We start from the raw sequence: 25978 nt of genomic DNA, 5'->3' as shown, positions 1-25978 counted from the left end.
TCTGTTTTTCTTCTTACCATTCTCATCATTTCTGGAACCAATAGAAATTGTTGCGATACTCCAACCCGAGTTTCAGATTGAAGCTTTCCAAACCCTAAACTGTTAATTTTTATTCTGAAAAACGTTTTCCTGTGAAATGCATGGTGAAATCTTATTGTTTTTTTTTCTCTTATATATCACAATTCTAAGCCATCAAACTAAAGGACATTTTTGACTTCTTGTAACAAATTCAAATCTATTTAACAGGAAGACCATTCTTGTCAGATTTCTCCTCTCTATTGAATCAACTGTGCTCTACTAAAATGACAGTTTTTAATGTTTTGCTTTCCAACATGACAGCTTCATGAGTGACAATTTTTTAGACCTGCGTTGCAAATGTGTCACTTACTGTAGATGATCCGTCGAACCACTCAAATGTTCTTTTCTTGAGTCCCAGCCAAGGTTGAGATCCTTCTCGCACGTGAGCTTGAGGAAAGCAGAACGAGCAATTGTGACGATGTCGAGAAAACATGGCGGGACGATTGGTCAGTTTGTCTTGGCGCTCACCAGCCAAAAATTGTCTGTCGACCGGTGAGGGGATGCTGGCCAAGAGACCTCTCTTTTCCTTGCAGAAATCTTCAGCCGCTTGCCAAGTTTTAGGCGTCCCCTCAAAGTGATAACAAGAGTCCTTGTACAGGAACTCGTTAGAGTCACAGTAGGAAGCTGAAAGCCAAAATAAACTCATTAGAAAACCACAACGAGACGGAGTAGGTGTAAAACGAAAAAGCAACTCATTAGGAAACGACAACGAGAGGCTGCGGGTGTCAGAAGAAGCGTCGCTCCACTCACTCTCCACTCGACTGTAAGTGTAACCCAAGTCTTTGTAGGAACACGGCCATCCATCTGGGCAGTCTGCAGAAAGATGACATGGTTGCACTTTTCTCCTTTCACGTCAAACGTGCAGACTTACCGTCGGGTGACCGCTCGCACATGTACGCCAATGAGGATCTGCACGAGCCACGTCTCCACTTGCTAGGCTGACTGTCTCCGTGCACACCTTGGTTGACGTACACGCAGGATTCATCGTCGGAGCTGTTGAGAAAAGTCGGAAAAAAATTTTTCTGATGAAAACTCACCCCCAAAAGCATTTTTTAGAAAGCAATTTGAAAATATCACCGTGCATCCCACCTGACCCAAGAGGCAAAGAGGTGATCTTCTCACCTCTGGTCTTGACGCGGGTCCCAGTTGGCGTAGGTCAGCGTCACACTGGTGTAGGACCAAGTCACACTCTTTTCGCCCGCTTTAAAAAACTGACACCAGGTCTCGTTGCAGTTCTGCAGAGTCCAAACTCATTGTCAATGGTGTACCAATAGTGAGCCAACAGCCACTTGCTCGCGGTTCCATCTCAACTACCAGTCGCCAGCCAACAGCAGCCTGCACTTACCAGATTGGAGAGTCCGATCCAGAACGGTTTGTTGCCCATTTGCTCCATCACAAACATTTCCTCATCTTCAGAGGTGATGGAGACAAGGTCGCCGCCCTCCCAGAGGCAGTTGTGACGAGCCCCCAGCCAACCGTTCGGGGTCTCCATCTTCTTGTAACAGTTTGAGCCGTGAGGACTCCATCCGTTGACTGTGTCACATGTTGGCTCATGATGGGTTAAAGCTGAAGAAACATAAAAATTCCCATGGTCATTTTCCAACCTTTGGTAAAAAGAACTAATTCAGCAAACAAGCAAGAATGCACGCCACCTAATTCAGCCAAATTGCGTCACCTGCATGACTGACAATCCACAATTGACCCGACTTACAAAGGACTTGGGCATTTAGGGCTATTAGCCTAAAATAATAGAGTCACAAAAAAAATCAACAAGGCACATTTTTAAACGTGACATTCATTAACCAGCTTCAGGATGCTGAATGATTTCATGGACTGTTGCACATGTCAAAAAACGGAGGAAATTCAGTCCACTTCTGTCATTCTGCCCCTCGGACAGAGAAAAATGTGTTGTTGGTGGTGTTTTTTTTTTTTGCTCATGTGCAGCCCACAGGATGGCGCTACAGGTCAAGAGTCCACATTCAACTTTTTTTATTTTCATTCATCACCAAAATATACGTTTCCAATCTATGCAAAGGAAGACGTCTTTTTTAATACAGCTACAGAACAATTGGAGCTCCCTTTTTTTTTTTCCAGGTAGTTACACAAGAAAGAGCTCATGCCCAGTTGTACATTTGTAACGCATCACTATTCCATCAGCGCAATGGGCTAGCTCGTCAACATTTAAGAGGAAAAAAAAAACATTGAAAAAAAACTGGCTGAAATTATGCTCTCATTTGTTTTTGCTTTTGGCAAAATCTCAGTGGGGAAAAATGCACTACATGCAGCGTATGGGGCGCTGCAACAAAAGGACCTCCAAAGCGACAGGAAAAAAGTTACTTCGAATTGCTATTTTATGCATTTATTTAACAGCTGTCTGTTCACGTGTGATCATTAACAGAGGCGCTGCACTGATAGGCGCCCCTCTGCTCTGTGCCCCTCACCTCCGCCCACACACACGCAGAGGCGCTCCAGAGCAACGGAGCCTTCTCGAGCATGCGAGTATTTTCTAAAGAATTCAGGTGATGGTTTGCACATTTTATCTTGTACAAGTAAATGTTGTCGAATAGAACAATTCCATTTTGTAAATGAGTAGGACTGTACACTTGACCATCAACCCCCGCATCCCTGGTTGTCATAAGGCCACCCCAGCTGATGCAGGGCCCCCCTCGGCCACCCCGATGAAAAAGTGCATTCAACTCAGGACATTGGCAAACATATTCTTCTTAAACAACATCCAAAATATTGGGCCATTAAAATCACCTTTGATCACTCGTGTCAAATGAGCAGGGTTACTCCCCAAAGCACTGGTGGTTCTAGACGGTTTCACCCAGGGGGGTGTCTCCAGAAGCAGGTTGGAGGTTATACACACCCCCACCACACACACACACACCCACACCCACATTTCTGCATTCCCTGCATGTCACATTTTTCTGCATCGCGCATAAATATATTTACATAATACATATCTTAATGCAATTTTCAACTCGGGCTGCTACACATGATTATTTAGCGAATAGAATAGTCACCCATGGTATGGTCACTATACTGCGAGCTGATCTTGCATAACCCTCATTAGCTTACAGGCTGAATTCTTTACGCTATGAAAGTAAAAATAAAGACAAGCATCGTCATGTCATTTTTGTTTTGCATCGTTTGAAGTCACCGTTCAGAGACTTACCATGAAGAGGCTGCTGAGGCTTTGCCGGGATTCCTGGTAGACAAAAGCCAAAGACACGAGTCAGCATGCTGTGAGAATCCACTGAGCGTCGCCACGTCTTACCTCTTTTCTTGCAGATGTAGCCCCTTTTCTTCCTGCAATCGGCAAACTTCCAGCGGCCGTTGCTTGTTAGTAAGGAAAGACAGGATGCTCCAAAGAGGTCACCGGGGTCATCTGTAAGGAGACGACAGATGCTCTGTTCCATTCCTCCGCAACATCGCAGGCAAACATCAATTGGGTTTTGGACACACCTCTGTCCATGAACATGTAACCGAACGGGGATCCGTCAGTCCACTCGCTGCCGTCTTTCATGATCTTGTTGTTGGCCCCCAACCACAGAGAGGGGGCGCTCGACAGAGAAGTGTACAGACCTTTGGAGGTAAATGGTAAAATGAGTTTGAAACATTCTCGTTGGCGCTCTGCTCGCTGATGGCTCGCTGACTGCTCATTGGTGGAACGCACTATCGTATATTCCAGTATATTAGCGGTTGTCCAAGGAAACCAAATGCATGCATGTGAGGTCTGGAGCTCTGCCCATGTTGGGGGAATTCAACAGCCCTGGTTGCGACCGGACAGACAGACAGCCTACTTTGTATGAAGGCCTGTTCGCGTGAGTCGGCAATGCTGAGCAGGTCGCCTCCGCGGCGGAGGCAGTCGTCTCGCGCCTTCTGCCACGTCTTGGTGGGCCTGTGCTGGATCAGGTAGCAGAAGTCGTCGGAGGATCGGTCCGGCCACCAGCCGCACTTTGCACTCCAGCCTGCAAGCGAGACTCAAGTCATTTGAGGCCAAACCGGTGACAAGAGACCACGTGTCGACTGCTGGGTGGGACGCCCACCTGCCGGCGGAGGAAGAACAAACTCTTGGACCTTGGCTGCAAGGAAAAGAGAGGAGTCATTAGCACTCTTAGATAGAGGGAGCACATGGAAGTGCAAGGTGAGTGCTCTTCATTTTCGGACCTTTTTTACAAATGAATGGCCGAATATTGGTGCAGGGCCAGTCCTCAACTTGTCCAGTTGGCGACAGTGCACAGCAATCACCACGTCCTGTCGGCCCGTTTGGCACCCACGCAATGTTGCCCTGCGGACGACACGCCGAACATGACTTTGCCGCATTTGGTGTAACTTGCGTGTTTGGTGGAACCTTTGCCCTCCGACATGACACCTTCATTCAGGGCAAATGACAACGTTTGTAGACTGCTCTAAATGTTTCATTTACTGTAGGCGTTGCGTCGCTCCACTCAAAGTTGTTCTTGTTCTTCTTGAGTCCCACCCAAGCTTGCAATCCTCCTACATCTGGCGCATGAGCTTGAAGATATCAGAGAAGCGAGGAAATTTAGCACAAGAAGAGCATTCAAATTTTGTGAAGTGCTAGATGACGATTGCTGGTATCGGCAGTTGGTCTTGGCGCTCACCGGCCAAGAATTGGCTATCAACCAGTGATTGGACGCTGGCCAGGTGACCGTTCCATTCTCTGCAGAACTTCTCGGCTGCCTCCCAAGTTCGCTTCATCCCTTCAAAGTGATAGCAAGAGTCCCTGTACAGGAAGTCGCCAGTGCCGCAGTAGGAAGCTGAAGCCACCAAAAAAACATGGATTACAAATCCACAACAAGACGTTGCAGGTGTGGAAAAAAAAAGCCTCGCTGCCACTCACTCTCCACTCGATTGTAGCCGAATGCGTAGTCTTTGTAGGAACACAGTCGTCCGTCCGGGCAGGCTGCAGGGGGACGACGTGATTGCAAGTTTTTCTCCTTTGAGCGTTAACGTCACAACGGACGGGCAGACTTACCGTCGAGCGGCCGCTCGCACATGTACGCCAATGAGGATCCGCACGAGCCATGTCTCCACTTTCCAGGCTGACTCTCTACGTGCACACCTTGGTTGACGTACGCGCAGGATTCATTGTTGGAGCTGTTGAAAAAGGTCGGGAAAAAGGAGACACACATGCGACAAACGTGCCAATTTGGAGGCTTTTCCTCCTGTCTCATCAATACTCTCAAAATTCGCAGATGGGATCCATAATCTCGCTGTGTGTTCCGCCTGACAACAAAAGGACGCAAAGAGGTGACCTTCTTACCTTCTATCTTGACGCGAGTCCCAGTTGGCGTAGGTCGGCGTCACGCCGGTGTCGGACAAAGACAGTCTTTTTTCTCCTGCTTCAAAAAACTGACACCAGGCCACGTCGCAGTTCTGCCGAAACCAATCGCAGGTGACGGTTAGGTACCAGTGGAAAGTCAACGTATTCTACCGCTTTCGTCTCACCAGATTGGAACGTCCGATCCAGAACGGCTTGTCGCCCATTTGCTCCTTCACAAAGCTTTCCTCGTGTGTCGAGGTGATGGAGACCAGGTCGCCGCCCTCCCAGACGCAGTCGTAACGAGCCCCCAGCCAACCGTTGGTGGTCTCCATCTTCTTGTAGCAGTTGGAGCCAAAGCGTCGCCACCCTTTGGTCCTTTCACATGTCTGAACGACTGAGGAGACATTTGGGGATTACGCACTCAGTTTCAGGCAAATGCGTCATCTGCATCGAAACTCACATGAGACAAAAAATGTGTCCGCTGACACACATTGGGGAGAATTGGCCGAGCATCTCGTCTTACCTCTTCTCTTGCAGACGTAGCCGCGCTTCTTCTCGCAATCGACAACCTCTATGCCGCCCTTGCCACTGAGTAAGGAGTTGCATCGTCGGCCGGGGGGGTCACCAGGGTTACCTGGAGGGAGACCACAGATGCTCAGCGCTCCTTTGTTCCTTCATACATCGGCCAGGTTTTAGACCCACCTGCGCCCAAAAGGACGGAACTCGGTGAGGATTCGTCAGACTGCTTGCTGCCAACTTCAACAATGATGTCGCTGGCGTCCAACCACAAAGAGGAACCGCTTGGCAGAAGCCCTTTGGGTCAAAGGTAAATACAGAACAGAAGGTTGACGCATCTTACAGAGGCAAGTGCAAAATACTTAACTAAAACAAAGTGCGGGTGACGTCTGGGTTGGGTCCGAGTTGGTGGGGGTCACAAGCTTATTTTTGGTCTTTTCTTTGGAATGACAGAAACTCGGCAAAATGTTGACGCGAGTCGGTGGTCTCTCGATTTGACTTGCATGGATTCTTTCATCAAGCACTTCAGCCGCGCCAAAAAGCGCAGCAGACTGTGGACGGCCTACCTCGTATGAAGGTATCTTCGTTCGAGTCGGTGATGGCGAGCAGGTTGCCTCTGAGGCGGGCGCACTCGTCGCGCGCCTCCTTCCAGGTCTTGGTGTGCTTGGAGTTGATCAGGTAGCACAAGTCGTTGGCGGGGTTCTCCCGCCACCAGCCGCACTTTGCACTCTTGCCTGCAAGCGAGACTCAAGTCACTTGAGGGCAAACGAGATTCTGCATGTGGGCTGCAGGGTGGGACGCCCACCTGATGCTGATGCTGACGCCGGAAGAAGCAGAAGAGAAGCTCTGGCCTTGCCTGCAAGGAGGCGAGAGGGGTCAAATATGAGAGAGCAATGAGAAGACAAAGGGCAAATGGGAAGTTGTGACTTTCTGACCTTTTTGACAGATGGATGGACGAAGGCCAGTACAACCCTCAAGCTGAATTTCTCCATTCTCATTCAATTTTGCGCAGTCATCTGAATTTTGAGTAAGGTTCTTTGTGACGTTGTCCTGCAGAGGATACAGCGTGTTTGGTGTTGCAATTGCTCAGATGGCTTCCCGCGAAATTTCCTTCAAAGTCACCTCACTGGTTCAAATCTGTTTTTCTTCTCACCATTCTCATCATTTCCGGAACCAATAGAAATTGTTGCGATATTCCAACCTGAGTTTCAGATTGAAGCTTTCCAAACCCTAAACTGTTAATTTTTATTTTGAAAAACGTTTTCCTGTGAAATGCATGGTGAAATCTTATTGTTTTTTTTCTCTTATATATCACAATTCTAAGCCATCAAACTAAAGGACTTCTTGTAACAAATTCAAATCTATTTAACAGGAAGACCATTCTTGTCAGATTTCTCCTCTCTATTGAATCAACTGCGGTCTACTAAAACGACACTTTTTAATGTTTTGCTTTCCAACATGACAGCTTCATAAGTGACCATTTTTTAGACCCGCGTTGCAAACGTGTCACTTACTGTAGCTGATCCGTCGAGCCACTCAAATTTGGCTGAGCTTTTCTTGAGTCCCAGCCAAGGTTGAAATCCTTTTCGCACGTGAGCTTGAGGAAAGCAGAACGAGCACTTGTGACGATGTTGTGAAACATGGCGGGACGATTGGTCAGTTTGTCTTGACGCTCACCAGCCAAAAATCGTCTGTCGACCGGTGAGTGGACGCTGGCCAAGAGACCTCCCTTTTCCTTGCAGAAATCTTCAGCCGCTTGCCAAGTTCCATTCCTCCCTTCAAAATGGTAACAAGAGTCCTTGTACAGGAACTCGCCAGAGTCGCAGTAGGAAGCTGAAAGCCAAAAGAAACTAATTAGGAAACCACGAGATGGCGCTGGTGTCAAAAGGAGCGTCGCTGCCACTCACTCTCCACTCGACTGTAAGTGTAACCCAAGTCTTTGTAGGAACACGGCCATCCGTCCGGGCAGTCTGCAGAAAGACGACATGGTTGCACTTTTCTCCTTTCACGTCAAACGTGCAGACTTACCGTCGGGCGACCGCTCGCACATGTACGCCAATGAGGATCTGCACGAGCCACGTCTCCACTTGCTAGGCTGACTGTCTCCGTGCACACCTTGGTTGACGTACGCGCAGGATTCATCGTCGGAGCTGTTGAGAAAAGTCGGAAAAAGCGAGACACATCCGACAAATGTGCCAATTTGGAGGTTTTGCCCTTTTTTTCTGATGAAAACTCAGCCCCAAAAGCAATTTTTAGAAAGCAATTTGAAAATATCACCGTGCATCCCACCTGACCCAGGATGCAAAGAGGTGATCTTCTTACCTCTGGTCTTGACGCGGGTCCCAGTTGGCGTAGGTCGGCGTCACACTGGTGTAGGACCAAGTCACACTCTTTTCGCCCGCTTTAAAAAACTGACACCAGGTCTCGTTGCAGTTCTGCAGAGTCCAAACTCATTGTCAATGGTGTACCAATAGTGAGCCAACAGCCACTTGCTCGCGGTTCCATCTCAACTACCAGTCGCCAGCCAACAGCAGCCTGCACTTACCAGATTGGAGAGTCCGATCCAGAACGGTTTGTTGCCCATTTGCTCCATCACAAACATTTCCTCGTCTTCAGAGGTGATGGAGACAAGGTCGCCGCCCTCCCAGAGGCAGTTGTGACGAGCCCCCAGCCAACCGTTCGGGGTCTCCATCTTCTTGTAACAGTTTGAGCCGTGAGGACTCCATCCGTTGACTGTGTCACATGTTGGCTCATGATGGGTTAAAGCTGATGAAACATCAAAGTTCCCATGGTCACTTTTCAACCTTTGATGAAAACCAGATTTCTGCATTCCCTTCACGTCACATTTTTCTGCATCGCGCATAAATATATTTATATAATACATATCTAAGTGAAATTTTCAACTCGGGCTGCTACAGATGATTATTTAGCGAATAGAATAGTCACCCATGGTATAGTCACTATACTGCGAGCTGATCTTGCATAACCCTCATTCGCTTACAGCCTGAATTCTTTACGCTATGAAAGTAAAGTAAAAATAAAGACAAGCATCGTCATGTCATTTTTGTTTTGCATCGTTTGAAGTCACCGTTCAGAGACTTACCATGAAGAGGCTGCTGAGGCTTTGCCGGGATTCCTGGAAGACAAAAGCCAAAGACACGAGTCAGCACGTTGCAAGAATCCACTGAGCGTCGCCACGTCTTACCTCTTTTCTTGCAGATGTAGCCTCTTTTCTTGCGGCAATCGTCAAACTTCCAGCGGCCGTTTCTTGTGAGTAAGGAAAGACAGGATGCACCAGAGAGGTCACCGGGGTCATCTGGAAGGAGACGACAGATGCTCAGCTACATTCCTCTGCAACATCGCAGGCAAACATCGGTTGGGTTTCGGGACACACCTCTGTCCATGAACATGTAACCGAACGGGGATCCGTCAGTCCACTCGCTGCCGTCTTTCGTGATGTCGTTGTTGACGCCCAACCACAGAGAGGGAGCGCTCGACAGAGAAGTGTACAGACCTTTGGAGGTAAATGGTAAAATATGCAACATGAGTTTGAAACATTCTCGTTGGCGCTCTGCTCGCTGATGGCTCGCTGACTGCTCATTGCATGCATGTGAGGTCTGGAGCTCTGCCCATGTTGGGGGAATTCAACAGCCCTGACGGCAACCTGACGGACGGACGGACAGCCTACCTTGTATGACTGTCTGTTCATTTGAGTCGGCGATGCTGAGCAGGTCGCCTCCTCGGAGGAGGCAGTCGTCTCGCGCCTTCTGCCACGTCTTGGTGGGCTTGTGCTGGATCAGGTAGCAGAAGTCGTCGGAGGATCGGTCCAGCCACCAACCGCACTTTGCACTCCAGCCTGCAAGCGAGAGTCAAGTCACCTGAGGGCAAACCGCTAACAAGAGACCACATGTCGACTGCCGGGTGGGGCGCCCACCTGCCGGCGGAGGAAGAACAAACTCTTGGACCATAGCTGCAAGAAAGGAAGAGGGATGGTTATGAGAGAGCATATAAAAGTGCAAGATGATTGGTCGTCATTTTCTGACCTTTTCTACAGATGAATGGCTGACTTTTGGTGCAGGGCCAATCCTCAAGTTGACCAGTCGGCGACAAGGCAGAGCAGCCACCACGCCTTTTCGGCCCGTTTGGCACCCACACAATGTTGCCCTGCCGACGACACGCCAGGTGTGACTTTGGTGCGTTTGGGCTCGCTTCCCACCGCATTTCCTCCAAAATGATGAGTCCTTTTTTCCTCCCACTGATCGATATTTTCTCAACCCTTTCCTACAGTATGACTTGAATTCATTTGACAATTTTCTTCCAGTTAATGCTTCAGCTGATTAACACCTTCAATGTTTATCTCTTTTTGTAACATGGTGATCATTCTTGCCAAAGTCTAACTTTCATTGTTCTGTAGAATTTGGCTTCCGATATGACACCTTCATTCTGAGCAAATGACAACTTTGGTAGACTGCTCCTAACTTTTCCCTCACCGTAGGTGTTGCGTCGCTCCACTCAAAGTTGTCCTTGTTCTTCTTGAGTCCCACCCAGGATTGCACTCCTCCTGCATATGGCGCGTGAGCTTGAGGATATCAAAGGAAGGAAGGAAATTTAGCACAAGAAGAGCATCGTGTCAGACATTGTGACGCGCTAGGGGACGATAGCTGGCATCGGCAGTTTGTCTTGAAGCTCACCAGCCAAGAATTGGCCCTCAACCAGTGAGTGGACGCTGGCCAGGTGACCGTTCCATTCTCTGCAGAACACCTCGGCAGCCTCCCAAGTTCGCTTCATCCCCTCAAAGTGAAAGCAAGAGTCCCTGTACAGGAAGTCGCCAGTGTCGCAGGAGGAAGCTAAAGCCGCCAAGAAACATAGATTACAGAAGCACAACGGCAGGTGTGGAAAAGAAGCGTCACTGCCACTCACTCTCCGCTCGACTGTAGCTGAATCCGTAGTCTTTGTAGGAACACAGCCGTCCTAACGGGCAGGCTGCAGGGGGACGACGTGATTGCATTTTTTTTCTCCTTTCAGCGTCAACATCAATAGAACGTGCAGACTTACCGTCGAGCGGCCGCTCGCACATGTACGCCAATGAGGATCCGCATGAGCCATGTCTCCATTTTCCAGGCTGACTATCTACGTGCACACCTTGGCGGACGTACGTGCAAGATTCATCGTTGGAGCTGTCGGCAAAAAGCGTGAGAAATGAGACACACATCCGACAGACGGGCTACGTTTTTTTTCTCCATTTTCTGATCAAAAGTATAAAAAGGTGCTTCATGGCATGCTCACACAATTTAAAAAAGGGGTTCCAAAATCTCCCCGTGCATCTTGCCCGACACAGGACCCAAAGAGGTGACCTTCCTACCTTCCGTCTTGACTCGAGGTCCAGTCAGCGTAGGTCGGCGTCATAGCAGTGTCGGACCAAGTCAGCTTCTTTTCTCCCGCTTTAAAAAACTGACACCAGACCTCGTTGCAGTCCTGCCATGGCAAAAACAATACTGGTTGTCACTCAAGTACCAGTAGGAAGCCCACTTGCGCTTCCGTCTCACCAGATTGGAGAGTCCAATCCAGAACGGCTTGTCGCCCATTTGCTCCGTCACAAACTTCTCCTCATCCTCCGAGGTGATGGAGACCAGGTCGCCCCCCTCCCAGACGCAGTCGTAACGAGCCCCCAGCCAACCGTTGGTGGTCTCCATCTTCCTGTAGCAGCTGGAGCCGAAGCCGTGCCACCCATTGGTCATTTCACATGTTTGAATGCCTGAGGGAACATTTTGGGATTACTCTGACGTAATAACGCAACGGTTTTTGTCTTCTTTGCTAGAATAAGTCATTCAGTTTCAGCCAATTGCGTCACCTGCATCACCACTCACATCAGAGCACAAACTTTACAATTGCCACTCTGGTCCTCTCGGCTGATAACGCAAGTTGGGGAGAATCGACCGAGCATCTCGTCTTACCTCTTCTCCTACAGACGTAGCCGCTCTTCTTCTCACAATCGACAACTTCCATGTCGCCCTTGCCATGATGTAAGGAGTTGCAGCGTCGGCCGGGGGGGTCACCAGGGTTACCTTGAAAGAGACCACAGATGCTCAGCGCTCCTTCGTTCCTTCATACATCGGCCAGGTTTTAGACCCACTTGCGCCCAGAAGGACGGAACTCGGTGAGGATTCGTCAGACTGCTTGCTGCCGACTTCAACATTGGTGTCGCTGGCGTCCAACCACAAAGAGGAACCGCTTCCCGGAACCCCTTTGGGTCAAAGGTAAATAGAGAACACAAGGTTGAAGCATCTTACAGATGCGAGTCCAAAACGCTTAACTAAAATGAAGTGATGGTGATGTCTGGGTTGGGTCCTTGTTGGCGGGGGTCACAAGCTTATTTTTGGTCTATCCTTTGGAATGACAGAAACTCGGCAAAATGTTGACGTGAGTCGGTGGTCTCTCGATGGATTCTTTCATTAAGTACTTCAGCTGCGCCAAAAAGCGAAGCAGACCGAGGACGACCTACCGTGTATGAAGTTGTGGTCCTGTAAATCGGTGATGGCGAGCAGGTTGCCTCTGCGGCGGGCGCACTCGTCTCGCGCCTCCTTCCAGGTCAAGTTGGCCGTGTCGTGGATCAGGTAGCAGAAGTCGTTGGCGGGGTTCTCCCGCCACAAGCCGCACTTTGCACTCTTGCCTGCAAATGAGACTCGAGTCACTCGAGGGCAAACAAGATTCTGCGTGCGGGCTGCAGGTTTGGACGCCCACCTGATGCTGACGCCGGAAGAGGCGGAAGAGAAGCTCTGGCCTTGCCTGCAAGGATGTGAGAGGGGTCAAATATGAGAGAGCAATGAGAAGACAAAGGGCAAATGAGAGGTTGTGACTTTCTGACCTTTTTGACAGATGGATGGACGAGTGACACTAGTACAACTGTCGATCTGAACTTGTCCAGCACCATCCAATTTTGTGCAGGCACCTGAATAATTATGAGGATGCCACGGGACATCAACCTGCGGACGACAGTGGACATGACTCGAGCGTTTTTGGTGTTGCAGTTGCTCGGATGGCTTCCCACCACATTCCTTCAAAGTCACTTCATTGATTCAAATCGCTCAACTTCATGTTCACAAGCTCTATCTCACAATAAGAATTGTTGCGATGTTCCAGCCCCCTTCCAACTTTCTGATTGGAACTAAAAAATGTTTCCCCGTAAAATGAATGGTGCACTTTAATTCTACAAATCATGTCATATTTTTTTCCTTGTAAATTACAATGGTCATTTTTTCACTTGTAACATGACTCAATACAAGTCAAAGTCAAATCTATTTGACAGGAAGACCATTCTTGTCCGATTTTTCCAGTTTCAACCAGCTTTGTTCTGCTGAAATGACACTTTTCAACTTTATCCTTCTAACGTAACAGCTTCATTAGGGCAAAGTGACAACTTTTTAGACCTCCATTGTCACTTACTGTAGATGATCCGTCGCGCCACTCAAATTTGCCATTGTTCTTCTCGAGTCCCAGCCAAGAATACCATCCTATTCGCCGGTGAGCTTGAGGAAAGCAGAACAAGCACTTGTGGTGAAAAATTGCAGGACGATTGCCGGCATGGTCAATTTGTCTTGGTGCTCACCAGCCAAAAACTGTCCGTCAACCTGTGAGTGCACGCTGGCCAAGAGACCTCCCTTTTCCTTGCAGAAATCTTCAGCCTCTTGCCAAGTTCCATTCTTCCCTTCAAAATGGTAACAAGAGTCCTTGTACAGGAACCCGCCAGAGTCGCAGTAGGAAGCTGAAAGCCAAAAGAAACTAATTAGAAAACCACCACGACAATGCAGTTTGGGTGTAGAAAGAAGCGTCGCTGCCACTCAACTCTCAACTTGACTGTAGGTGTGACCGAAGTCTTTGTAGGAACATGGCCATCCCTCCGGGCAGTCTGCAAAAAGATGGCACGGTTGAGCTTTTCTCCTTTCAGCGTCATCATCGCAACGGACGTGTGGACTTACCGTCGGGCGACCGTTTGCACATGTACGCCAATGAGGATCCGCACGAGCCATGTCTCCACTTTCCAGGCTGACTCTCTACGTGCACACCTTGGTTGACGTACGCGCAGGTTTCATTGTTGGAGCTGTTGGGAAAAGTCGCGAGTCACACATCTGACGAACAAGCCAATTTGGAGTTTATTTTCCTCTTTCCCGATAAAAAGAAAACAAAAGCTTTTTTATACCTCATCACATCTTTACACATGTTTGGAAAGGGGTTCCAAAATCTCCCCGTGCATCTCGCTTGACACAGGACGTGTTCTCCTACCTTCCGCCTTGGCTTGAGGTCCAGCTAGCGTAGGTCGGGCTTACGCCGGTGTCGGACCAAGTCAGCCCCTCTTCTCCCGCTTCAAAAAACTGACACCAGTCCTTGTCGCAGACCTGCCAAAAACAATACTGGTTGTCACTCGAGCACCAGTAGGAAGCCCATTTGCGCTTTCGCCTCACCAGATTGGAGAGTCCGATCCAGAACGGCTTGTCGCCCATTTGCTCCTTCACAAACTTCTCCTCATCCTCTGAAGTGATGGAGACAAGGTCGCCGCCCTCCCAGAGGCAGTCGTGACGAGCCCCCAGCCAACCGTTGGAGGTCTCCATCTTCTTGTAACAGTTTGAGCCGTGAGGACTCCATCCGTTGTCTGTGTCACATGTTGCCTCATGATCGGTCGATCCTGATGAAACAGCAAGTTGCCTTGTCATTTTTCAACCTTTGGTGAAAACCAGAAATCCAGCAAACAGGCATGAAGTGCATTGCCACCTTTATCAGATCACCAAATGATTCCCGAGCGCGGCACCGCTGCTGCTCACTGCTCCCCTCTCCCCCAGGGGATGGATCAAAATCACACGAGGATGGGTTAAATGCCGAGGACAAGTTTCACCACACCCAGATGTGTGTGAGACGACGATCATTGGGACTTTTGGGACTTTAACTTTATATCACTTTTTGACAGATTAAGTCACCTGTATAGCGGACAATCCCCAACTGACAAGACTTAGGTGGGCATTTTAGGGCTATTAGTCTGAAAGAATACTGTCCCAAGAGATAAACAAGGCAATTTATTTCATCAGTAGTCACAACAGGACCGCTGAAGAATTTTCAAGTGGCGATATCAAAATGTATTTTAATATTGATTGAGGTTTAAGGCAAAAACGTGCATGTATTGTGTTGTGTGTTGTTTTTAACCGTAACGCTTTCCCCGGTAACGTGTTACTTTATTCAGTAATACAATTAATCACTCGACCTCGTTGGCGGGGTTCTCCCGCCACCAGCCGCAATTTGCACTCTTGCCTGCAAGCGAGACTCGAGTCACTTAAGGGCAAGCAAGATTCTGCGTGCGGGCTGCAGGCTGGGACACCCACCTGATGCTGACGCCGAAAGAAGCAGAAGAGAAGCTCTGGCCTTGCCTGCAAGGAGGTGAGAGCGGTCAAATATGAGAGAGCAATGAGAAGACAAAGGGCAAATGAGAGGTTGTGACTTTCTGACCTTTTTGACAGATGGATGGACGAGTGACACTAGTACAACTGTCGATCTGAACTTCTCCCTCAGTATCCAATTTTGTGCAGTCACTTGAAGATTTAGGAAGATCCCACGGGACATCATCCTGCGGACGACAGTGGACATGACTCGAGCGTGTTTGGTGTTGCAGTTGCTCGGATGGCTTCCCACCACATTCCTTCAAAGTCACTTCATTGATTCAAATCTCTCAAATTAATGTTCACAAGCTCTATCTCACAATAAGAATTGTTGCGATATTCCAACCCCCTTCCAACTTTCTGATTGGAACTTTTCAATAAAAAATGTCTCCCTGTAAAATGAATGTTGCACTTTGTTTCTACAATTCGTGTCACTGTTTTTTCCTTGTAAATTACAATGGTCATCCCTCATAAATCTAAGACATTTTTCACTTGTAACATGACTCAATACAAGTCAAAGTCAAATCTATTTGACAGGACGACCATTCTTGTCAGATTTTTCCTTCTATTTCAATCAACTCTATTCTACTAAAATGACACTTTTTAACTCTTGCCTTCTAACATGACAGCTTCATTGGGGCAAAGTGACAACTTTTTAGACCTCCCTTGCACACATTGTCACTTACTGTGGATGATCCGTCGCGCCACTCAAATTTGCCATTGTTCTTCTTGAGTCCCAGCCAAGAAAACAATCCTATTCGCCGGTGAGCTTGAGGAAAGCAGAACAAACACTTGTGGTGAAAAATTGCGGGACGATTGCTGGGATGGTCAGTTTGTTTAAGCGCTCACCACTCAAGAATAGGCCGTCAACCTTTGAGTGGACGCTGGCCAAGAGACCTCCCTCTTCCTTGCACAAATCTTCAGCCTCTTGCCAGGTTGCAAGTCTCCCCTCGAAATGATAACAAGAGTCATTGTACAGGAACTCGCCAGAGTCGCAGTAGGAAGCTGAAAGCCAAAAGAAACTAATTAGGAAACCACGAGATGGCGCTGGTGTCAAAAGGAGCGTCGCTGCCACTCACTCTCCACTCGACTGTAAGTGTAACCCAAGTCTTTGTAGGAACACGGCCATCCGTCCGGGCAGTCTGCAGAAAGATGGCACGGTTGCACTTTGCTCCTTTCAGCGCCAACATCGCAACGGACGTGTGGATTTACCGTTGGGCGACCGCTCGCACATGTACGCCAACGAGGATCCGCACGAGCCATGTCTCCACTTTCCAGGCTGACTCTCTTTGTGCACACCTTGGTTGACGTACGCGCAGGATTCATTGTCGGAGCTGTTGGGAAAAGGCATGAAAACTGAGACACACATCCGACAAACGGGCCAATTTGGTGGGTTTTTTTTTCCTCGTTCACGTCCTCGGATAACGTGCATCCCATCTGACACAGGATGCAAAGAGGTGATCTTCTTACCTTCCATCTTGACGCGAGTCCCAGTTGGTGTAGGTCGGCGTCACACCAGTGTCGGACCAGTTCAGTCTCTTTTCTCCCTCTTCGAATAAGTTACAATGGTCCTTGTCGCAGACCTGCCGAAACCAATCCCGTTGTCAATGGCGTACCAAAAGCTCGCCAACAGTATGCTTCATCGAAAGGATTTGATATTAAATATCCCTTGAAGATTGGGGTCAAACGTTTTGTACTTGAAAAAACAAAACTCGTATGTACTTGAAAAAAAGGAAACTTAAATCTGAAAATAAACGAGCTGATCTTAAAACTAGAAAAACAAAACAACGTAGTAGAACAAAACACTTGTGTGAAAGTGTTTTTGAGTTCGCCTTGGTAATATTTTGGAATAAAGTATTTATTTTCAGGTTTCACCGCAATTCATTTTCATGATTTGAGATCTTTTTTCCAGTTGCATGTATTCAGATTCGCATTATTTTCAGGTTCAACTCTTGTTTTTTCAGATTGGGATCTTTTTTATTCAGGTTCAAATCTTTTTCAGTTGTAATCCCAAATCTGGCGTGGGGCGAGGTGCTCGCTGAGCGGGGCGTGGAATCACAAAGGACAGCTTAAGTGGAAGGCTTAATTGGAACCACTGCCCAGACAGAGACAGCGCTCTCAGGGAACGTAAGAACTAAAACAAATGGATTTTAAGGGCAAAGTTCAAAACGTTTGACCCCAGTCTACTCCATACAACAGCCGCTTGCGTTTCCGTCTCACCAGATTGGAGAGTCCGATCCAGAACGGCTTGTCGCCCATTTGCTTCTTCACAAACTTTTCCTCCTCCTCGGAGGTGATGGAGACCAGGTCGCCGCCCTCCCAGAGGCAGTCGTGACGAGCTCCCCGCCAACCGTTGGTTGTGTCTATCTTCTTGTAGCATTTGGAGCCGTGAGAATTCCATCCGTGGTCTGCGTCACATGGCGTATGACGGGTTACACCTGATGAACCATCAAAGTTGCCATGGTCATTTTTCAACTCTTGGTAAAAACCAGAATTTCAGCAAACAAGCAAGAATGCACGCCACCTAACTGTGTCACCTGCATGACTGACAATCCACCATTGACAAGACTTACAAAGGACTTGGGAATTTAGGGCTATTAGCCTGAAATAATAGCGTCACAAAAATATCAACAAGGCACATTTTTTCAGAGGATGACCAGTTTCAATATGCTGAATAATTTCAAGAACTGAACGGAGGAGATTCAGTCCAATTCTGTCGTTCTGCCACTCGGAGAAATAAGTTTTTCTTTTTTTTAACTCAAGTTCTGCCCACACGATGGCGCTACAGGTCTAAAATCTCCACATCAAACTTTTTTTTTTTTTTTTTTCATCGACTGCCAAAAGATACATTTGCAATAAAGGAAGACGTGTTGACAAGTCACGCCTCTTGTTGTAACAAAGCGACAGAACAAAGTCCTTCTGCTCTTCCCCCCCCCAACACACACACACAACACACACGTGTCAAAGTATTTTCCCTTTTTTTTTTTTATATTGGAATGAGACAAACTCAATGTGTGGTTGCGAATATTAAAGCCAATAGTGGTCTCCCTATGTGACGCGCGTCAAAGTCAAAGTCTCCTTTATTGTCAATTCCTTCGCATGTCAAGACACACAAAGAGATCGAAATTACGTTTCCCACTATCCCACGGTGACAAGACAGAGTTAGTTTTGTTTGGAGGGATGGACAAATAAAAGTGCAAGGTTAAAATCAAAGTGGATCATATGATATTCTTTTCGATTCAGTTGGATCAATATTGCACGTCCTATTAGATATAATAGGAGATCTTTACCAAGAGAGATTTGATCACTTGTACTTATCCTTACAATGATGTACGCCTTTAATGTAGAACGGACATCTTGATTACTATTAAGTACAAAATTGACTATTTGCTTATTTTCACGACAGTGCATGTGAGGAGAAAAATAGGGCGTCTGCCTTTCAAGGAAAGTGATACTCTGTATACACTGGATACAATGTCCCATTGTGTCTCGCAATCAATCAGCTTGTTAAAAATGTACAACATAAAAAGACAGTTTGCACTCACATGACTCAAGAAAAAACATTGACCCACAAGGTTTACGTGCATCGGAAAAATAGTTAAGTGACGTCAAGAACATCCACTCTAACAACTCAATTTGGGTCAAAGATTGGACCGAATTTAGGTTACAAACCAGACCGAACTGTTTCGCGCCGAACGATCCATTTTTATACAAAACTCAAAAAATGCCAAAACATCCCATAGTAAATTCACCCAGCTTCCTGAGTCGGTCCACTTTTAACCCAGCAGCGGATCCGCACTGCAATCCGAACCAAATGCCTCCTTCCAAAGTTATAGTAAGAGTACAACATTCGCAAGTTGGACATTTTCTTCAAAGTACTCACCGGCTGCGCAGCTGTACATCAGCCATACGACGCAAACCAGGTGGACCAGCGCCAGGCGCACGGCCAGCGGGGCCATCATGGTGACGGAAGGCCACCAGAGAGGCTCTTGAACGCAGATATCACGATGTGGTGCACACACTAGCTCCGCTCAAAACAGGTAACGGCCGCCGAACGGGCGCTTGCTCCGGTGCTGCTGCTGCTGCTGCTGCTGCTGCTCCTGCTGCTCGGCCCCCACCCACGTGACTCACGCGCATTCGGAAGAGCGCGTTACCGCGGAGACGCTCTTTACGCATGCACGTCTTTGGCTGCGGTAACGCGATATTATTTTGGCCACCTTCGCCCAAACTTTTGACACCACTTTTATTCGGGATGAGGAACAGGGGAAGCAAGCAAAAAAGAGGGACAACCTTTGTGCATGGTCACTTAAACCTACGTCTCAAGCTGAAGCCAAGTAATGCGTAAAAGTAATTTTTACTCGACATCGGTCAAAGTGGATTCAGCTTATGACAACGTTGGCTGACAGAAAGAGCACAAACTTTGCGTCACTAAATCAGCTGACAATTTCTGATCAATTGTGTCCGAGCAGCAATGAGCAGGTTGACACGTCACATTTTGGGCTAGGGAGCCAAATGCTGGCAAGCAGGTCTATTCCACAGAAGGAATGTCTTCTTAAAAGGCACTGGCGGTCCGAGACAGTTTTACCAAGGGGATTGTCTCCCTTTTTGGTGCATATAGTCAACAGGGTTGCAAGAAACGTGTTGAGAAGAAAAGACGTCAATTAACTGCAAAAGATTCGAGAGGAATCAAAGGTGAAGCCACTATGAACCCGTTATCCTCTAGTGTTGTCATAGTTCAGAACTACAACCTACCTGGAGTGTCAAGAAGTACAAGGTGTTCTGTGCTCAAAGACATGGCCAAGGTAAGAAAAGATGAAACCCGACCACCACTAAACAAGAGGCACAAATTGAAACGTCAAAACTGGGCCAAGAAATATCTTAAGACAGAGTTGATGAGATGAGAGTGACTCTTGACGGACCAGATGGATGGGCCTGCGGCTGGATCAGTGTCGGGCACAGAGCTCCGTTTTGACTCAGACGCCAGCAAGGTGGAGTCCTGGCATGGGCTAGTTGGACCTTTTCGGGTTGAAGATGGACACAAACTCAGCTCCCAAACCTACTGCCAGTTTTTAGAGGATACTTTCTTCAAGCAGTGGTACTGGGAAAAGTCAGCATCTTTCAGGAAGACCATGATTTTTATGCAGGACAATGCTCCAGCACATGCATCAAAGTACTCCACTGCATGGCTAGTCAATGAAGGCCTTAGAGATGAAAGAATGATGACATGGCCCCCTTCCTCACCTGACCTAAACCCTATTGAGAACTTGTGGGGCTTTTTCAAGGTCTGTGAGTTAGGTTTCGTTTTCTCTGCTACCTCTCTTATCTTGGAGGCCGAATTGTTCCAGACATATTTCCGACAAGATGATACTGGTAACAAATGTTTCCAGCACAGTGATGCTCAGGTCCTCTTTGTGTCACTCAAGGCCATTCAATAGTGCCACGCCACGGCGGGGCCGCCACGGTCTCCTTGCAGTCCTGAATCTCCATCAATTAGAATTTCACGCTCTTTGATTCCACCTGCCACAATTGGCTTTGTCAGTGATACCATACACTCACTCATTCACGAGAGCACCTAAATGATCGTCCGGGTCACTTTTGTATGGCACATGCATGATGGCATTATGCAGTGGCAACAAGCAAATACCCAAATACTTTGCCACCAGGCACAAAACCAATAAAGAGCATCAAGTATCAATTTGGAAACAAAAGTTTCCTTAATATGTAGCTGTGTGTCTGTGAGTTAGGTTTTGTTTTCTTTTCTCTGCCTCCTCCCTTGTTTCCAGCACAGTAATGCTAAGGTCATCTTGGTTTCTTTCAAGGTCATTTGGCAGGTGGAATCACAGAGAGTAAAATTATATTGATGAAGATTCGGGATGGCACTGTGGAGCCAGCACCATCTCTTTGCTGTCCTGAATCTTCATCAATTTGAATTTTACTCTGTGATTCCACCAGCCATGTTCTTTGTCATCAATGACATACACTCACTCATTCATGAGAGCACCTAAATGATCGTCTGGTGCACTTTTACGTGGCACATGCATGATGACAATATGCAGTGGCAACAAGCAAATACTTTGCCACCAGGCACAAACTGGTTGAGAAAAAGCACAAAGTGTCCATTTGGGAAGAGAGGTTTCCTTAACGTGTGTGTGTGTGTGTGCGTGTGTGTGTGTGTGTGTGTGTGTGTGTGTGTGTGTGTGTGTGTGTGTGTGTGAGAGTGTGTGTGTGCGTGTGTGCGTGGTTCCATTCAAGGTCATTCAATGGTGCCACGCTGCCACACGGTCTCCTTGCCATCCCGAATCTTCATCAATATAATTTTACTCTCTGTGATTCCACCTGCCACAATTGTCTTTGTCAGTGATGCCATGCACTCAGTCATTCACGAGAACCTAAATAACTATTGGCTCACTTTTATGTGGTACATGCATGATTGCATCAGTTGGCAACAAGCAAATACCCAAATACTTTGGCACCAGGCACAGAACTCATGAAGAGCAACAAGTATCAATTTGGGAATAAATGTTTCCTTAATAGATTTCAAAGTGTGTTTGTTTTTGTGCATGCATATGTGTGTGTGTGGCTCAGTCAAAATGAGTTAGTGTGCCATTCCACAACTATTAATTTTCACAAAGTCTGCTGTTTCAGATTTTATATTAGCAATTTGCATATCCTCCAGAATGTAAAGAGAAGTGACCAGCTCAACTACTGCTTGAGTGCAAAATAAACCTTAGTTGCCTTGAAAATGAACTCCATCATAAAAACACACACACGCACGCACACACACACACACACACACACACACACACACACACACACACACACACGCACACACACACACACACACACACACACACACACACACACACACACACATTTCCACTACATTTTAGGCCTGCCACAAAAGGACCAATGACATACTGGTGTCGCAGTAACACAATCCAGATGTGGCCGTTGACAAGAATGACACTGGAGAACAAGATGTCATGTTTGAGTGACTGGACACTGTGAGAGGAAGATGGTGCCTGCCACTATTGTTCCTCAACTGTTAGCCGTGGTTACCTGCAATGCAACACATGCAGCCATCATTGCTTAGCACAAAAAGGGCCTACAAGGATGTTTTTAGCAGCGAGTAACATTGCACTTTCGTCTATTAAATTTTCAAGAACTTCAGGGAAAGAGCTTTAATTGTTGCCAAACAGGCCCCCTTTTCAGCATGATGGAGCACCTCATCAAGCAAAAAATCACAACAAAACGCCTCGAGAACAACATTGAGAATTTGGGCCCTTGGTCAGGAAAACTCCCCAGATTTTAATCCAATTGAGAATTTGGGATCAATCCTCAAAAGGTGGGTGGGGTGGACAATCAAAAACCCACAAATTTTGACAAACTCCAACCATTGATTATGCAAAACCCATCAGTCAGAATCTGATCCAGAAGATGATTAACAGCATGTCAGGGAGAACTGAAGATGTCTTGAAAAAGAAATGTCAACACTGCAAAAATTGACTGATTGCATGAATTCCCAATAAAAGCTTTTGAAATGTGTCTCTTGTATTTACCTCATCATAGTCACTCACAATAAACGCTAGTTTGCATGTCATCAACTCTGTGTCCTATTTCAACTCTACTTTTTAATATGATATTTTGCTTAAGGCCTTGAAATAAAAGATAAAGCAAACAATCAATTTCAACCTGTGAAGGGTTTTTTTTCCACTGCTTAAATGAATGTGACGTTCGTTGAGGGCGTCCCTCTTTCCTGTTGGCCTGTAGTGGTGCAAAAGTGTTTTTTTGTTTCTGCAACAGTCTGAAGGGCCTTCTCTTTGGAAGTAAAGACACAAGCCATAAATTTTATGACATAAAAGGTTGGGAACTATGCACATTCAGTAACTAGTTGTGACATCTAGTGGCGATAGTTAGGATTTTTTTCTAGAATTTTGGGCACGGCATTTTGGATAAAAATGAAAATTTATTTTATATGGTGTAATTGTTTTTTTAAGGCGGGTAGTAAATCACAATATCATCAATCATAATATGAGTTTCTGCTTTGATTTGAAATTAAATTCCTTTTTTTTTAACAGATCTATACTATTATTCTCAAAGGAGGACACAAGGGCCCTACCACTGGGCACACTAGGCCATTGCCTAGGGTGCCAGTTGGGGAGGGCAGCGCCGCAATCACCCAAAAAAAAACCCAAAATGTAACATGTCTGTATGTAACTGCTCAGAAAAATTAAAGGAACACTTTGAAAACACATCAGATTTCAATGGTGAACATTTTTTGGGGGGGATATCTAAACTGATATGGACAGTTTAACGTCTCAGGAACAAAAGGATGCCACATCTTTTGATGGAAATAAAAGTTTTCAGCCTACAGAGGGCTCAGTATATACATACCCCACAAATGATCCATTTTGCCTAAATTCAATTTCTGCAACTCAAAATTCTTTTCAATGTCTTGTGTGGCCCCACGAGCTTGTATGCATGCTTGACAACGTCGCGGCCGGATCCTAATGAGACGACGGATGGTGTCTTGTGAGATGTCCTCCCAGAGCTGTCTAAGGGCATCAATGAGCTCCTGTAAAGTCTGAGGAGCAACCTGGCGGTGTATGATGGACCGAAACATTATGTCCCAGAGGTGTTCTATCGGGTTTGGATCAGGTGATCGTGAGGGCCATTCAATTGTGTCAATTCCTTCATCCTCCAGATACTGTCTGCATACTCTTGCCACAATAGGTCGGGCATTGTTGTGGATCAGGAGGAACCCAGGACCTACTGCACCGGCGTAGGGTCTGGGTGCAAGGATCATCCCGATACCTAATGGCAGTCAGACTGCCGTTCTCTAGCCTGTAGAGGTCTGTTCGTCCTTCCATGGAAATGCCTCCCCAGACCATCACTGACCCACCACCGAACCGGTCATGCTGAATGATGTTGCAGGCAGCATAGCGCTCTCCTTGGCTTCTCCAGACCCTTTAACGTCTATCACAGGTGCTCTGGGTAAACCTGCTCTCACCTGTGAAAAGCACAGGGCGCCAGTGGCGGACTTGCCAATTCTGGCAAATGCCAATCGAGCTCCACAGTGCTGAGCAACGAGCACAGGGCACACTACAGGACGTCGTGCCCTGAGGCCACCCTTGTGAAGTCTGTTTCTGACTGTTTGGGCAGAGACATTTACACCAGTAGCCTGCTGGAGGTTGAAGTGAATTTTGAACTTTATGCGTATCTGTATGTTGCATTAGATGATCCACTAGTAGCAGTAAGAGGATCAAATTATTTTTGCTGTACAGAGAAGCTTTATTTTCATTAATGTATAGGTACTTAGTAGAAGATAGAAGGGCCAGTTGTCCGTGACCAGGGAGAGCTGAAGGGATGACCTTTTAGGGGAAACAAGCAGACTGAGACTCAAACTGCAGCTGTTACCCAAAGCCGTGACATCAGCTTCTTGTCAGGTATAAAAGCTACGGGCATGACAGGGGGGGAAAAAAGAAAGGGCTAAAGCTGGTGGTCTACTACGGCAGCTGCGGCTGCTGGGGGCTTTTTATAACATCCATGCTTTTGGGCCACTCAACTTTTTGGAAAGACTTCACTCTGACATCGGTTGAATAAAATCTCTTCCCAATCAGCCGTGTGTCCCTGAAGTGTTCATTGCATGGAAACAGCCACAGACCACCGAGTGTTTTTTTGGAGACCGGCGAAGCAACAAAGACCATTCACCACAAGGTCATTCTGTAGGGCTCAGGCAGTGCTCAACCTGTTCCTCCTTGCACAAAGCAGCAGATATCGGTCCTGCTGATGGAATGAGGACCGGCTATGGCCCTGTCCAGCTCTCCTAGAGTAACTGCCTATCTCCTGAAATCTCCTCCATGCTCTGAAGATTGTACTGGGAGGCATATCAAATCTTCTTGCAACAGCACGCATGGATGTGCCATCCTGGAGGAGTTGGACAATCTGCGCAACTTCAGAAGGGTCAAGAAATCGCCTCATGGTGCCAGTCGTGATAATGACTCTAGCTAAAGCCAACACTTGTGGAAAAACAGTTAAAAAAGATCAAGAGGGAGGAACTTGAAATGGCCTCCACCTGCAAAACCAGTCCTGTTTTGGGGACCATCTCGTTGTTGCCCCTCTAATGTACCTGTTGTTAATCCCATCAACACCAATGCAGCTGAAACAGTTCAACAACCCCCTCTGTCATGTACCTGACCAAAACCTCATCAGAAAAGTCTAATTAAATTTATGCCATACCATGATAAAAAACTGTTCCTTTAATTTTTTTGAGCAGTGTATATATGTATATATTTTTTTGGTGGTTGCAACCACCAGAAAATGATTTTTGCTCTTTTTACCAGTAAACAAGCACCCTTTGGAGGTTGCAGTGTGAAGCCCGGAGTCATGACGATAAAGAGCATTTCCAGTCCGACTAATGAGCAGAATAAAACGAGCAATACACGATAATCATAATGACCCCACCCTACCGGCCAATAGTGTGCTGTAAGACAGAGCCCCGCGCTCCAAGTGACGTCGCAATATTTGTTTTCATAAATACCCGCGATGCACCGAGGCTGCGATGGGTGAACCGCGAAGTAGTGAGGGATTACTGTACCTCATACCTAAGAGGTTGCACACCCAGTCACTCACACACCACGCCTTGACTGTGTAATGACCACACTGGACAGTG

The 25978-nt window shown here is 47.1% G+C and overlaps 1 protein-coding gene across 1 annotated transcript in view; it reads right to left on the bottom strand.

Moving 5' to 3' along the window:
- Positions 1-19441, bottom strand: part of LOC148389945 (uncharacterized) — a 29569-nt gene extending 10128 nt beyond the window's left edge. The window contains exons 1-61 of the mRNA XM_088391410.1: positions 19190-19441; positions 17527-17744; positions 16777-16889; positions 16519-16640; positions 16386-16448; positions 16156-16311; positions 15993-16075; positions 15377-15494; positions 15253-15297; positions 14344-14564; positions 14165-14277; positions 13861-13982; positions 13728-13790; positions 13491-13646; positions 13328-13410; positions 12750-12867; positions 12626-12670; positions 12387-12554; positions 12018-12128; positions 11839-11949; positions 11431-11639; positions 11247-11359; positions 10940-11061; positions 10805-10867; positions 10576-10731; positions 10375-10463; positions 9928-10048; positions 9819-9854; positions 9573-9740; positions 9279-9398; positions 9090-9200; positions 8988-9020; positions 8430-8650; positions 8207-8319; positions 7913-8034; positions 7792-7854; positions 7562-7717; positions 7399-7481; positions 6820-6934; positions 6690-6740; positions 6451-6618; positions 6071-6181; positions 5892-6002; positions 5554-5762; positions 5369-5481; positions 5081-5202; positions 4946-5008; positions 4707-4862; positions 4511-4599; positions 4252-4372; positions 4131-4166; positions 3885-4052; positions 3547-3666; positions 3359-3469; positions 3257-3289; positions 1424-1644; positions 1201-1313; positions 950-1071; positions 829-891; positions 547-702; positions 389-465 (exon numbers count right to left, since the gene is read on the bottom strand). Coding sequence (XP_088247536.1) covers positions 389-465; positions 547-702; positions 829-891; positions 950-1071; positions 1201-1313; positions 1424-1644; positions 3257-3289; positions 3359-3469; positions 3547-3666; positions 3885-4052; positions 4131-4166; positions 4252-4372; positions 4511-4599; positions 4707-4862; positions 4946-5008; positions 5081-5202; positions 5369-5481; positions 5554-5762; positions 5892-6002; positions 6071-6181; positions 6451-6618; positions 6690-6740; positions 6820-6934; positions 7399-7481; positions 7562-7717; positions 7792-7854; positions 7913-8034; positions 8207-8319; positions 8430-8650; positions 8988-9020; positions 9090-9200; positions 9279-9398; positions 9573-9740; positions 9819-9854; positions 9928-10048; positions 10375-10463; positions 10576-10731; positions 10805-10867; positions 10940-11061; positions 11247-11359; positions 11431-11639; positions 11839-11949; positions 12018-12128; positions 12387-12554; positions 12626-12670; positions 12750-12867; positions 13328-13410; positions 13491-13646; positions 13728-13790; positions 13861-13982; positions 14165-14277; positions 14344-14564; positions 15253-15297; positions 15377-15494; positions 15993-16075; positions 16156-16311; positions 16386-16448; positions 16519-16640; positions 16777-16889; positions 17527-17744; positions 19190-19268 — 7056 coding nt within the window. The 5' untranslated portion in view covers positions 19269-19441. The remainder of the gene's footprint in view (positions 1-388; positions 466-546; positions 703-828; positions 892-949; positions 1072-1200; positions 1314-1423; positions 1645-3256; positions 3290-3358; positions 3470-3546; positions 3667-3884; positions 4053-4130; positions 4167-4251; positions 4373-4510; positions 4600-4706; positions 4863-4945; positions 5009-5080; positions 5203-5368; positions 5482-5553; positions 5763-5891; positions 6003-6070; positions 6182-6450; positions 6619-6689; positions 6741-6819; positions 6935-7398; positions 7482-7561; positions 7718-7791; positions 7855-7912; positions 8035-8206; positions 8320-8429; positions 8651-8987; positions 9021-9089; positions 9201-9278; positions 9399-9572; positions 9741-9818; positions 9855-9927; positions 10049-10374; positions 10464-10575; positions 10732-10804; positions 10868-10939; positions 11062-11246; positions 11360-11430; positions 11640-11838; positions 11950-12017; positions 12129-12386; positions 12555-12625; positions 12671-12749; positions 12868-13327; positions 13411-13490; positions 13647-13727; positions 13791-13860; positions 13983-14164; positions 14278-14343; positions 14565-15252; positions 15298-15376; positions 15495-15992; positions 16076-16155; positions 16312-16385; positions 16449-16518; positions 16641-16776; positions 16890-17526; positions 17745-19189) is intronic.
- Positions 19442-25978: the final 6537 nt, after the last annotated feature.

This window comes from Syngnathus floridae, chromosome 12 (assembly GCF_059516105.1).
Source record: "Syngnathus floridae isolate MCC-2025c chromosome 12, RoL_Sflo_1.0, whole genome shotgun sequence".
In the NCBI taxonomy this organism is placed as follows: domain Eukaryota; kingdom Metazoa; phylum Chordata; class Actinopteri; order Syngnathiformes; family Syngnathidae; genus Syngnathus; species Syngnathus floridae.
Note: the sequence above shows the minus strand (reverse complement) of the source record. Positions and strands in the feature narration are given on the sequence as shown.